The sequence below is a fragment of the Hordeum vulgare genome, chromosome 1H (assembly GCF_904849725.1).
Source record: "Hordeum vulgare subsp. vulgare chromosome 1H, MorexV3_pseudomolecules_assembly, whole genome shotgun sequence".
Lineage (NCBI taxonomy): Eukaryota > Viridiplantae > Streptophyta > Magnoliopsida > Poales > Poaceae > Hordeum > Hordeum vulgare.
In genome coordinates, this window is record NC_058518.1 from 189,769,004 (window position 1) to 189,783,999 (window position 14,996).

General features: G+C 45.7%; 1 protein-coding gene and 2 pseudogenes across 1 annotated transcript in view; 2 read left to right on the plus strand and 1 right to left on the minus strand.

The window, feature by feature from the left end:
- LOC123428443 (pentatricopeptide repeat-containing protein MRL1, chloroplastic) overlaps window positions 1-9,938 on the plus strand; it is a 43,642-nt gene extending 33,704 nt beyond the window's left edge. The window contains exons 17-19 of the mRNA XM_045112658.1: window positions 8,631-8,679; window positions 9,236-9,329; window positions 9,557-9,938. Coding sequence (XP_044968593.1) covers window positions 8,631-8,679; window positions 9,236-9,329; window positions 9,557-9,785 — 372 coding nt within the window. The 3' untranslated portion in view covers window positions 9,786-9,938. The remainder of the gene's footprint in view (window positions 1-8,630; window positions 8,680-9,235; window positions 9,330-9,556) is intronic.
- On the minus strand, window positions 6,459-7,584 carry LOC123428469 (annotated as a pseudogene).
- On the plus strand, window positions 7,597-8,362 carry LOC123428460 (annotated as a pseudogene).
- Window positions 9,939-14,996: the final 5,058 nt, after the last annotated feature.

Below are 14,996 nucleotides of genomic sequence, written 5' to 3' on the forward strand. Positions count from 1 at the left end.
GAGGTAATTAGTACAACTCTGAACATCCCCCTTGTTCTTAAAGATTGGTACTAAAATACTCCGCCTCCATTCTTCGGGCATCTTGTTTGACCGAAAAATGAGGTTGAAAAGCTTAGTTAGCCATACTATCGCTATGTCTCCAAGGCCTCTCCACACCTCGATGGGGATACCATCAGGACCCATCGCTTTGCCTACTTTCATCCTTTTTAACGCCTCCTTAACCTCACACTCCTGGATACGTCGCACAAAGCACATGCTGGTATCATCAAAGGAGTCGTCTAGCTCAATGGTAGAGCTATCAACCTCTCCATTGTAAAGGTTGTCAAAGTACTCCCGCCATCTACGCTTGATCGCCTCATCCTTCACAAGAAGCTGATCATCTCCATCCTTGATGCATTTGACTTCGCCGACATCCCTCGTCTTCCTCTCCCTAATCTTGGCCATCTTATAGATGTCCCTTTCGCCTTCCTTAGTGTTTAAACGTTGGTAGAGGTCCTCATACGCCCGACCTCTCGCTTCACTCACCGCCCGCTTTGCTGCCTTCTTCGCCACCTTATACTTCTCCATGTTAGCTGCACTCCTGTCCAGATATAGGCATCTGAAACAATCCTTCTTCTCCCTAATAACCTTCTGGACCTCAGCGTTCCACCACCAGGTGTCCTTAGCTTCCCTTCTACTTCCCTTGGTCACCCCAAACTCCTCTACAGCGACCTTTCGCAAGAAGGTCGCCATACTCGTCCACATCAAGTTTGCATTGCCTCCTTCCTCCCAAGGGCCCTCCTTAATGACCCTCTCCCTGAAAGCCTGGGATGCCTCCCCCTTGAGCTTCCACCACTTCGTTCTAGCGACTTTGGCACGCTTATCCCGTTGGACACGAATCCTAAAGCGGAAGTCAGCAACCACAAGCTTATGTTGAGGGACAACACTCTCTCCAGGTATCGCTTTACAATCAATGCAAGCGCGTCTGTCTTCTCTTCTAGAGAGGACAAAATCAATCTGGCTAGAGTGTAGACCACTACTGAACGTCACTAGATGGGATTCTCTCTTTCTAAAGAGGGTGTTAGCTACAACCATGTCGTAGGCTAGAGCGAAGCTCATGACATCTTCTCCTTCTTGGTTCCTGATGCCATAGCCAAAGCCCCCATGCACCCTTTCAAAACCTGTGTTAGATGTACCCACATGGCCATTGAGGTCTCCTCTTATGAAGAGCTTCTCACCAATAGGTACCCTCCTAACCAAGTCCTCCAGGCCTTCCCAGAACTCCCTCTTGGTGCTCTCATTGTGGCCTACTTGCGGGGCATACGCGCTGATAACATTGAGGACTAAGTCCCCAACTACCAGCTTGACAAGGATCATCCGGTCCCCTTGCCTCTTAACGTCCACAACTCCATCCCTAAGGCTCTTGTTGACCAAGATGCCTACTCCATTCTTGTTTGAAGTTGTCCCCGTGTACCACAACTTGAAGCCGGTATCCTCCACCTCCTTCGCCTTTTGTCCCTTCCATTTGGTCTCTTGGACACATAGGACATCAACACGCCTCCTCACCGCCGTATCAACTAGCTCTCGTAACTTACCCGTCAGTGACCCTACGTTCCAGCTACCTAAGCGTATCCTCCTAGGCTCGGCTAACTTCCTTAATACTAAAAAAAATGATAATCCAAATCCGCTTCTTGAGAGTGTCGGTGTAGCATGAAGAGTTTTCAAAACTTGTCGAGTCGCCGAAGGAGAGAACGAAGAGATGGCACATGAGAGGAAGACACCGCATCACTTGAAGATACAAGATAAGTATCAAGAGAAGATGGGTTGTCAAAAGAAGATGGCACATCAAGAGAATAAAGCATTGTGCAGAAAATCATAGTCCACGACAACCGTCGGCGAAAGAAGCTCGGCGGATAAGGCACGATGGACGTAGATCGACAATGCAAAAGAAGTCTAGAAAATCCTATAAAAAACAACAAGGATAAGTAGGCCACAAAAGTTGCATAGAAAGGATCAGGACCGGAGAAAGGCTGACGGACTAAGGTATCGTGGACTCGCATGGCATGAGAAAACACAAAATATCAACGGATTTGGTGGACGCAGCGGAAAACAAGGAAGCTAAAAGCTAGGAAGCATACACGACACAAAGATGCAAAATCCATCGTGTATGCAGAAGACATTGTACTTTTTTTTTAAGCTAAGCTGCGAAGTAGCAGCAGAAAGTAGCTAGCAGTAGCAGCACGTAAGCAGCTAGCAACATGCAACACCACGTAGCAGCAGGCAACATCATGTGGTAGCGAGTAGCAGCTAGCACCAGCAGACAACATGGGGTGCAGCGGGAACAGAGCATGCAGGAAGCAGCATCAGAGAAGCGGCTGGAGGCGGCAGCAGGAAGCAGGCAACTTAGACGGGATCCAAGGAACTAGAGGCCACCGATCCAGAGCAGTGGACCAGGCCGAGCGGATCTGGCACGGAGAAGTGCTGTGGCGGCTTGATCAGGGACGGGATCCAGGGAACTAGAGACCATCGATCCAGAGCCAGTGAATCCTGCAGCAGGCTCGATCTGGCACGGAGAAGTGCTGCGGCGGCTTGATCAGGAGTCTTGCGACCGATCGATCTGAAGTGCTGCGGCGGCTGGTCTCGTGGTGCGATCTGACGCGGACGGCGGCGGCGTACGGCTGGTCCCGTGGTGGCGGCGCGGATTCGAGTCCCTCGGACAGCACGACACGGCGCGGCGTGGATCCTGGCGGCGCCTTGCGTGTCGCCGGGGAAGGAGCGGGATTGTTGGCGCCGGCCGTCTCCCTCCGCAAGATCTGGAGCCAGCGAGCGGGCAGGTGAGGGCACGATCGGTAGGTGCCCACAGCTTGGGAACGACGGGAGAAGACGAGATCGACCCAGAACAGATCGATCGAGAGGAAGATTTTTTTTTTGGATCGTGAGGACGAGTTGCGGCGTCCGGAGACCTAAACCTAGGCTCTAATACCGTGTTAGGAAAGCAACTTATCTGTATTGCCCAAGGGGCATATATATATATTACACATGACTTAGGTGCAAGGAAAGTAAACGTAGACTAATAAGGACTCCTAGACTAATACTAATAGACTAATAAGGACTCCTAGACTACTACTAATACTTTCTAACAAAATGCACTTAATGACCGGTTATGCAGTGGAATGTTTCTTTGAAACTGCATTTTGTAGTACAAATTTTAAAGCAAACCTAATGGTTGTTGGTCTAGGTGCCCCAGTCTCGTACTACCATCTAATAGTATATATACTACTTTATCATTTTGAGTATGTTTCTATACTATATCTTAGATTTTCCAAAGTGAGCTATATGAAAAAATTGCAAGTTAGATCATGTTTTTTCAATATGTTCTAGAAGAACTTCATGTTTGTACATTAAAAAGAGGATAGTAAAAAATGCTACATACTATCTAAAAGGTGGTATATATACTCCCAAAATATTACTCCGTATTATATACTGGAGTACATGCTAAGCGTACATACTCATACCCTCCGGTATGATATATACTACCTGCAATGCATGTGAGTATGTGACACACGTGGCTTTGTACTACAATCCTTCATACCTAAATTATACAACCTTTTCTTCTAAAAGAATTATAATTTCTGTTTGTATATGATTTATAATGCATAGTATGCAATAACCTCGCAGCACAGGCAGTTCACATTTGTTCTAGACTCCTCCATACATTCCCCAAGTTCTTTTTCTTATAGAAGATTTTTCTTTTGAAAAGAGGGTAAGAACCCCCAGCCTTTGCATCAATTGGTGCACACAGCCACTGTTTTAAAAGGATCGTCATTCATTTTTTACTTTTTGTTTTTTCTGTTCAAGGCTATGAGAACACGTTCATAAATTTCATTTGTCTTTGAAAATCGCAATACCAGCTACTCAAAACTGTAATACGAGATGCCTAAAGACACCTGTGCTGAATATATTCCATATGAGTTTCATGTCGTATTATACCATGCATTTTTTGAATATTTTGTAGCTATAGTTTGATTTTTAATGGGATCAACTACGAGAATTAAATCTGCATTTACGTAATGCATCCAAACATGTCACAAACATACTTGTGTTAACCTGTTGTAATGTGGTATGTCAATATTCATTCATACGTTTGTGTATCTTACTGGTGGTATTTGGTCTATTATTGGAAAATGGTGTATCGTGAGTGCGGAGTATGTATATATTACTGGAATAAGTTGTACGAATGTATAACCCTGGTTGATCAAGGAGTAGGTTGTATACTTCTTCACTGTGGTATGTGGAGTACAATTAAATTATTAGACTTAGTGCTTGTGGCAGAAATAACCATAAATATTAAGTGCACGTAGTTGATTTGGAAGCCGTAGTATAATCATTTTTTCTAGGCATGAGTGTAGAATGTACAGATTTTTCTGGGATGGTGTAACTTTATAGACTTTATTTTTGCAAAAATTATGGACAACGTCGTATGCATGGAGTATGTTTATACAACAAATATAAATATATACGTATGTGCTGCATATGTGATGTCATACATGCATCATAGGGGGGTAGCAATCATTGATCTATGGATGTGTCCATGTATCTCACCAGTATGGAGAATATATACTACTATTTATATTTTCTTATAAAGAAGGTAGTAGTATGGAGTATGGCAGTACGGCTATGAAGTATATATACTTTGAATTGTATGGCAGTACGGTGCTATACTTATTGTAGAGTATGGCAGTATGGTGCTATACTTCTTATCAAAGACACGCCTATTGCGCTCACCCCAGAGGTGCCACGCCATGTGCACAATCATGCCATCCGTTGCCGATCTAGCAGTGATCAGTCGTCTCGGCGGCATTGCTGCAAAGTGGACAAAGGATGCTGCAAAGCCAACCCCTTGCCGACAGCCTGTCCATGGTGAGAATTCGCCTCCTGGCATGAAGCCACAAAAAACCCTGCATTTGTCCTCCGACAGCCTTACAGATGGCTCCGAATATATCGGGACCAGAGAAAACAAGTAGGAAAACAAGTAGGCCCTGAAACTGGATGGTGTATGCGGAGCTAGCCGTGTATGCGTCATCTGCTGTACATCGCCAAGTGACCGCGTCCTTGGCCTGAGGCGAAAGGGGTATATCCGAGTCAACATCCAAAGATGGATAAACTCGTGATTAGCCATGCAAATGCTCCTGTGTGGGTGAACCTGTTATGGTTGCTAGGGTTTGAGCGGGAGAGAGAGAGCTGCGAGGGCGTGAGAGAGCCGGCCGTGGGGGTCCTTTCCCACAGCCGGGCAAGAGGGAAAAGGGTTTTCCTTCTTAATCTTGCCTGATTAGATTGATACATCTCCTCTCCATATATAGAGAGGTTTACTTGACTCCCAAGTAAGGCTTACTTGATCCCTAAGCAAACCCTAAGACTAACGGGCCCAGGCCCATCACGTACTGTAGCATTACACCCCACCTGGACATGCAGCTCGTCCTCGAGCTGCAACCTAACAACGATTCGACCCCACACAACCATAACACCTAAAAAACAAGCCTTTTACATCTCGGCCTATTGTATTGACCTGAAATAAGCTAACCCGAATGAGACTCCGACTCTTTATTTTTGACTCCGAACGTTAAGGCGAGAATCCTCCGCGCGCCGAACTTGTGCGTTTGCAGCCCCCTGGATCCCAAGGACGCCATCGGGACCAAGGGAGCCCTCGCGGCGGCCGGCGGCGGAATGCAGTGGTGCTACGCGGTGCGCTCCTGTCGGTGACACCATGTCTTCTCCCCGCCGGCTGACTATCGATGTCGTAGACTTGGAGGTCGTCGCCCGTGGGAAAAACAGCATGCCTGCCGCCCATGGGGGAAATCGCATGCCCGAGATCCCCCACGCAGCGGACGAGATCGAGGTCCGTTGCACCGCGAAGCGCAACTTGGAGGAGCTGCAGTTGCAAATCACGCATCTCCCGCACATGCCGACGCGCTAGGAGGCCGCGCGCAGCAGCCTGCAGCCTCACCGCCGTCGACACGTGGTGGGTAGCGATCCAAGTCGGAAGCAGTGCCGGCGACGGCTGGAACTTGATCTGTTGGATGGGATTGTCCTGGGACGGCGGTGGCGCTGCTGGGAACGAGGTCGTCGCAGTCCCGTCGTAGGGCATCCCATGCTGGAACGTGATGACCGGCGCCGTGGTTGCAGCCGAGGGCGGCGGCGGCGGCCTTGCGGGGGTCGGCGCCGGTGCTGTGACCATGGAGGACCCCCTGTGGAATGGCGCACCGTCGGGACCGGCGAAGCGGGAGGGCCCGCCGTACTGTTGGGGTGGCGCCGGTGGCGACTGGATGTGCGGTGGCGCCCAGGCCGCCGTATAGATCGGCCCGGAGACGGGGAGCGGCAGCGGAGGCCTGGCGTCGAGTGACGGCGACGACAGCAGCAGCGTCAGCTGTCGCGACCTGGCGATCGCGGCGGAGGCCGCCTGGTGCGGCGGCGGCCACGGCAGCCACGCCGGTCCGTAGGCGGCGACTGATGGCGCGGTCGGCGGCGGTCCGTAGGGACCGGCCAGGAAGAGGTAGATCCCTTGGACGGCGGTGGTGAGATCGCGGATTGCTCCGACGATCTCCTCCGGGGTGAGGGCGATAGGAAGCGGCGGCGACGGGGTGAACATGATCGAGCCTGAGAAATCTGATACCAGATGTTATGGTTGCTAGGGTTTGAGCGGGAGAGGGAGAGCTGCGAGGGCGTGAGTGAGCCGTTCCCACGGCCGGGCAAGAGGGAAAAGGGTTTTCCTTCTTAATCTTGCCTGATTAGATTGATACATCTCCTCTCCATATATAGAGAGGTTTACTTGACTCCCAAGTAAGGCTTACTTGACCCCTAAGCAAACCCTAAGACTAACGGGCCCAGGCCCATCACGTACTCGAACAGAACCCACCTGCTATCCTGAAGCACCAGGCAACCGAGATGCTTTTGCACCGCAGCATCTCCAAGAAGCTGGGAGCGATCTTTTTTTTCAAGAAAATGCTTGCGTTTCATTTCATTGAACAGGGAGAGAACAACAGTGCAGGTATAATCTCCCAGGAGGAGGGACGCACGCACACACATCATCACCAAACGAGCAGGTGAGGAGGTGCTACCAACTACAGACCGCAACGACGAAAGGTCTTGCCTTGTCCAGCCTCCAACCATGAATGGCGAGGTAGCTAGACTCAGAGCCTGAAGGCCGTGTCACAGCCGTTGCCAGGCGCCTCCGAAGAAGACCGCATCTCTAGGGCTGTCCGGGCCAACGTACCTTCCACCCATATGTGCATAGGAGACGGCAGGTGGATGGCAGGACCCAACCAGAACTAGCGAAGCCATCGTCTTGGACATGCCGGCTCCAGCGTACATTGCGTCGTGGACGCCCACGCTCTATGCTGCAGCCCTCATCACAACATCATAATACCAGCAAGCCTCGGCGGAAAGACCGGGGAGGCCACCATCTCCAGCTGCAGCGTCGGGGACTCCAAGTGCGACCCAAGCAGCGCCTTCAAGAAGGGAACGGCGATAAGACGCCGCCGCTGCCTTGTCCAGTGAAGGACCAATGATTTCCCCCGGTGCTTGAGGAGAGGGTCTAGTCCGGGCCATGACAGCGCCCCCATGGAGGTAACGACACCCTCAGGCGTCGCCGTTGTCAGCACAGGCCATCGCCGTGTAAGGATTTCGCCCCGGCCCAAGACCAGAACCCCAAATACCGCCGAAGCAGAGCTGACAGGAGATGGGGGAGCAGATCGCCGGAGAGGACCACCAGCACCGAGAGGGAAACCACGTATCATCATCGTCGATGTAGGGAAGCACCGGCCAGCATAGTGCAGCAGCCGCCGGGTGGTTGCCAAACAACGCCAGTCACCGCAGGGGGGCGCGTCGAGCAGGGCTAGTGGCGCCGTCGTGGGGACCTGCCACCTGCACCTTGCTGCCGCTGACCATGGCCGCCGTCGTGCTGGCCCGCAGCCTCCGCCACCCGGATCCGCCGGGGCACAGCCAAGCAACCGCAGCCACGCCCTCAAAGGGTTGCGCCGCGTCGCCCGCGTGCTCGCCATGCCAGATCCAGAGACCCGACCCTCCGGATCTGGGGCCGCCGTCGCGAAATCCTAGGCCCGAAGAAGCACAACTCTGTCAGCCTCGTCGAGCCCCATGCTCGAGGGGGAAGGCCGCTTGGAGCGAAGTCCTGCCGCCGTCGGATACGCCAGGGCTTTGCCCGGCATGGAGCACCGGCGGCAAAAGGGGAAGGGGAGGAGGGGAGGGAGGGCTCGAGGGTTGCATCGCCTCCCAGGTCGTCCGTGGGGAGGGCGACGCGGGAGGGGGAGGGGGGGGGGGGGCGGAAATAAACAAGACCAAAACCAAAGAAGCAAGTTCCGCGACCTAGATTTTTTTTAGGGGACCTAGATATTATTGAGGCATGCACATGCAACAATAATTTGGAAGGTTTTTAGGGGACCTAGATATTATTGAGGCATGAAAATTGTGGCATGGAGAAGCTTGCCCAATGGGTTATAGAAACCAACAACCCAATACGAATTGGATGGATCATGGATTGATCCAACGGCTGGCGCTCCGGGTGCCCAGGCACCTAGGTGCCAAGGATATTTTACCTATATAATATATAGTACATACTTATACTTCACTTTTTTCAGGTTTCTCTTTTAACGACATTGAAGTCTTTGAAGCATCGACTAGCTGCAGGTGAATCCGAAAGTATTCTTTGATGCGTAAAATCATTTACCTTGTCTACAATAAATTTGTTGTAGACCTGTTTGAAGAATAATAAATACACATTATATTTCGAATATTTTTTGTTAAATCGGCCAAAGCAGATATGTAGAATCTGAAATTGTTGTACACAAAATTAATTGGTAAACTAAGAAATTTATTCTGAGATAGTCGAACTTATCTCAATCTTTTTGTCTGGTTCCGACTTGTTGCGGCTTAGACGACTTCTGCTGAATCAGAATTATAAGGAACTTCCAACTTATTGAGAAACTTTGTAGTAATCACCAGTTTTGAGTTTTAGGAGGAACCCTCCAAGTAACTACTGTACCAAATAGTTGTGTGATTTCCATGTGTAAATATAAGAAAACTTAAAAAAGTTATATTGTACTCCCTCCGTCCCAAAATAACTGTCTTGACTTTGTACTAGCTCTAATACAAAATTATACTAAGCTTAAGACAGTTATTTTGGGACGGAGGGAGTAATTCACATCCTGCAACTTTAGTTCTAATTAAACATTATGTCATGCAGGTGCAAGGTTACCAAATGTTACAATTCTATTACCGACAGAAAAGAAACAAGTTGATCTTGATGAAAGGGAGAAAACACTTAAACTTGCTGGAAGGTGAAAATCACATTTGATTTCTTGAATACCTGTCCTATATATATTCAGAACTTTTTGTTTAATAATTAAGTTAGTCTCAGCTCTGATGATTTCATTTGCTTGAAAAGCTACTGTGTTAACATCTAGTTTACTTATGTTATAATCTACTGAGTCAAATAGAATTTCTCTTTTGTGCCTTGCACTTATCCAATAAATTTGAAGAGAATGATTTGGATTGTGACATACAGAGTTGGTCAAGCAGTCGGCTCCCTGCTGAGAAGATTAGGAATTAAATATCAAGGCGAGGAGTCTCACGGGAGGATGAGGATCAACGGCCTCACATTAAGAAGGTGGTTTAACCCAAAATTTACAAGCGCACCCTCCACGGGAGCTCCAGCTGAGTTGCTTCCACTGCCCTCGCGGTTAGCGAAAGGGATTGCTGATCAGCAGCGTGATATCAGAAGCCTTTCTCTATAGTGCAGGTCTTACCTTTTCCATGTCCCGATTTTTGTGTATACCAAGAAGGCAATTACTGTATAATCAGCAGATAGCAGTGCTAGTCTTGACTCTTTTTTTAAAAACGTCAACACTTTACTAATTAAGAAATAAATGTAGTATTCCGGGGAAAAATCCTATGAGGCTGGGTCTCATTGTGCATGGCCTATACAATTTCAAAGCATGAATCTTACCTGCCATAAGATTTTCCAAAATGATAGATGTTACACGTGTGGCAAGAAGCAACATGGTCCAAACACTCCATAATTGTCTATCTTATCACATCAAATTGGTATCAACAATATTTTTTTTGTTTTTTTTTGTCTTTTGGACTTTAAATTATTTTATCTCTTAAAAAATTTAGATTAAAAATCCGTTTTCATCATTAAATCTGTATCGACGAGACCTTTAAAATTAGATTTCATATTAATATGTTTTTATGATTTTTTGTGCCAAAGGTTACCATAATGTTTACATTGAAATTATCATTGATTTAAAGCTAGCGTTGTTTCAACTATTTTTCACGGTAAATTTTATTAATTTATCATGGCAATTTTTAGTAATTAACCATGATAAATTCAATTCATGATCATGGTAATTTTTAGTAATTCATCATGATAAATTTAATTTATAGATCATCACAATTTTAGTTTATAGATCATGACAAATTTAGTATTTTTTATCATGGTAATTGTGTTTTTTTTTATCATGGAAACTATTTTTTTGTAAACATGGCAAATTTAGTCCATATATCATATCAAATTTAAGTAATTCACCATGACAAGTTTAGTTTATGATTCATGACAAATTTGAGTCATTGATCATGCATTTTTAAAATAATTGACATCAATTTTTTTTAATAATGAACCATGTCAAAATTATTTTATGGATCATGGCAATTGTTAATAACTAGATAACATCCCTACGGGTTGCTGTGGAAGTTTGTAGCCTATATAGGAGGAGTATTATGGAAGAAAAAAATAGTAAAAATGAAAATAAATATAAAGGTATGTTTGTTTGAACCTTTGATGGTATGATATGAAAAGTCAGAATATTACTCCCTCCATTCCTTTATATAAGGTGTATTTGTTTTTTTGATAAAATCCCACAATATAAGATGCATTTCTTGCAAATCCTTGTAATGTCCTTATTAGCTCTTCAGAATTAAGAAAGTATCTCACGATTGCATGTATCTCTAATTGTATCAAAAAAAGAAACTACCCCTCTCTCGGTTGCGTGTATCTCTTATTTTCCTAGGTTCATTGATTTACTTGCCACTAATCAACAATAATTTTGTCCTAATACCTTTATAATTATGTGCCTTGATCACCGTGCCAAAAAATATACATCTTATATAATGGAATGGAGGGATGCAAAAATGAATAGATTGATGATAATTTCACTTAAAACCTTTGACGGTATGATATGAAAAGTAAGAAAATAAGTGCATTGTAGATGCAAATATATAGATTGATGATAATTTCACTTAAAACGCACCCAAGCCCGGTCCAAACCCAATATTTTACTGAAATCAAAGTCAGAGAAAGTCCCAGCACAAAAGTCCACAAGTCTGACCTAGCACTAAGCACGATAGAAACCACTAACAGGAAGGCTTTTTTGAGTTACTTGTCCTTCAGAATTATTTTCAAAACAATTTGTCCTTAGTCCTTCAAAAGAGAAAACACAAAATATATACAAATATATTAGCAACACACCCATACAATCTAGAATTTCTACATGACCAAGAGGCTCATACCTTTTTTGTAGAAGCCACGGGCCTCATATCAGTTGCTAAAAAAGTGAAAAAAGAACGTGCATACATAATACATATGAGGCATGCATGCGTAACACAAATGCATCTCTTCAAGGTGTGGCCATGCAAAAAAAGAGATGCATCTCGTGAGCTCAAGAAAGCCCCCCCCCCCCCCCCCCCCCCACACACACACACACAAAAACTGAAGAAAAGGGACGTGAAGAGATAAAATGACGCTATGGAGATCCAAATAGATGAACAACATAAACGACGAGAGGGGCCTAATCTTCCTGCTCCTACCTTGGGGATAGAGGCGCTATTTTGATTGAGATCGCCCATGCTACGCATCAACATGGCTCAATTAACTGATCAACACCGCCAAACTACGCGTGGGGGCCGGTGCGTTCCCCCTTCCCAGCTAGTCCCGCTTGGAAAAAGAGTAAGGAGAGCTCCCACCCGTGGACCCTAGTGCATGTGAGGTTTAAGGAGGAGTCGCAATAGAACACATGGTTCGTCGGGAGGTCAGGTCGACGCGAGGGCGTATGGTTTGGGCTAGCATAGCCCCCGCTGGTCGCAATCATAGGGGGCCAACATCAACCGGTCAGCGCACGAGTCTCTAACGGCGACAACCTGCGAAGGCTTGGTAGGCGGTGGGAGTAGGTGATTTCTCTTAAAGGAGGCCTCATGGGCAAGGAACTGGATCGAGTCCACACCTTCAGCGGTGGAAGGAGGGAAACTGAAGCGGCAAGGAACTGAATGGACTTTCCCACCTGTATGGATGAAAGCCCTAAAGAAGAGAGACTAAAGAAGATGAAGAAAGGTGATGTCGATTGACTACTGCAAACGGAATGACTGGTGGATGATTGATGACGTGGATTGATGCTGATATGGCATGATTGTTGAGTTGGCATGTGTGCATGACTTAAATGCATTGCTTAGTGAAACAATGAGGTGGACACCTTGCATGTTGAGAGAATTAGAACCAACTTCTTAAGAATGTAAGATTCACCATGACAAGTTTAGTTTCTTAATTCCCTTTTTATAGTATGTTGAAAATTTTAAACGTAGAAGAAAAAGTAGTTGAAACTTATCATGACAACTTCACTATAGACTAATGACAATTTATGTGCAATACACATGACAACTTCAAACAAAAAAGAGTCGTCGAAACATATCGATACAAGATCTAGTTTCAAAGATCTCGTCGCAACAGATTAATGGTGAAAACGGTTTTCCAATAGGATTTTTCATTTAAGAGATGAACTATTTTACAAACTGAAAAACCAAAAGACTCCCGTTAACATCATTTTTTTAGAACGAAGACATAAGAAGCGTTTGGCTTTAAACTAATAAAGCCTACGAAGGCAGCATACACAAAGGTTCACGAACACACCACATAAGGTTCTTTACATACCACATGAAAAAGAGATAGTCAAGTAGTAAGGGCACACATGCCCACAATCGACATGGAGCATGCATGCTCCAAACCAACTAATCACGAGGTAGAAGCATCTTCGCGTGCTAGAATATGAGTGCTGGTGATATGCTCCATGGCTTCAAGCATGATGGCATCGTCACGCCGTTTCCCTAATGGCATCCAAGACTGAAGAAAAATATGACATTTGGAAATAACATCAGGAGGGTGAGATGGGAGTCGATGCTCGATAGTGAACTTGTTTCGAATGGTCCAAATTCCCCATAACACCGCCCCGACGCTATGCCACGCAATCCTAGCAAAGCCACCTCGGTGGGCTCGTAGTATGACAAGGAGATGATAAGTCTCCAACGTATAGATAACTTTTATTGTTCCATGCTATTATATTATCAATCTTGGATACTTTATATGCAATAATATGCTATTTTATATCATTTTTGGGAACTAACCTAGTAACCCAGTGCACAGTGCCAGTTCCTGGTTTTTTGCATGTTTTTGATTTTTGCTGAAAGTCAATACCAAACAGAGTCCAAACACAATGAAGCTTTTTGGTTATATTTTCTGCAAGATTTTGGACCCACAAAGCTTCCGGAGGAGTCTAGCCGCTGCACGGGGTGGACACAAGCACTAAGGGTGTGCCTAGGGGGGGGGGGTAGGTGATACTTGTGGTCTACGTTGGGTTTCCGTGAAGAGGAACGGGTTATTGCAACACAATGTGGGTAAGTATTTTCCTCAGTTATAAAACCAAGTTTTATCGAACCAATAGGAATATCAACCACAATCGTCTTCAACGGCTGCACACAAAAGAACAAACAACTTGCACCCAACGCGGGCAAGAGGGTTGTCAATCCCCTTGGTCTTGTTATTTGCAAGCAAGTGATGTGTGTAGATAGTTGTAGATAATTGTGAATTGCAAAATACAAAGAAAACAAATAAATGGCAGCAATGTATTGAAGGTTTTATCAATTTGTTGTGAATAGACCCGGGGTCCATAGCATTCCCTAGTGGCATCTTTCATGAAAAATAGCATACGGTGGGTAAACAAATTAATGTTGGGCAATTGATAGAAAAGTGGATAGTTATGCGATATTCACGGCATTGATCATGTGTATTTAGGCATCACATCTATAAAGAAATAGGTCGACTCCCGCCTGCAACTATTACTATTACTTTACTTCAAGAGTGCTTCTATGCTTGCTCTCTACGTATTAAATTCATGACGAGCGAAGTAATGCATGGAGTAAGATGACATGATGTAGTCAAGGTAAACTCAAGCAATATGAATAAACCCCATCGTTGTGTCCTTAGTAGCAGCAACACAAAGACACATCTTGTCCCCTTCTGTCACTGGGATATAGAAATTATCTAGGCTAAACCTACTACAATACACCTCTCTCACTGAAGAAATATCAGTCTAGTTGCCCAAACTATTTCAATAGATTAGAGAGAATTACGAAGCTATCATAATCATGCACATAAGAATCATATAAGATTTGAGAGAAGACTCAAATATTTATCATGAATAATCTGAACATAAACCCACAATTCATCAGATCCCAACAAACACATCGCATAAAACTGAATTACGTCATGTGGATCAAAGCAAAGATGCGATGATCATTGTATTGAAGATCAAGATCAAGATCAAGAGAGAGATAGGGAGAGAGAGATTGCCATCTAGGTACGGCCATGGACCCATAGGTTCGTGGTGAACTACTCACACATCATCATGAGGATAGCAAGGTTGATGTAGAGGCCCTCCATGATTGATCCCCCTCCAGCAGGGTGCAGAGACTTGCGGTGGCGCAAGAAGTGTTTTGGGACTCCTTGTGGTGTTTTTAGGGTAGATGAGAATATTTATGTCTAGAGAACGGAGTCGAGAGGGCTACGAGGGAGGCACAAGCCATCAGGGCAATTAGACTTCGTTTGGTATGGAAAACATGAAAAGTGAAAAACACGCAGAAGACAACTAGTGGCACTGGGCACTGGGTTAATAGGTTACTGC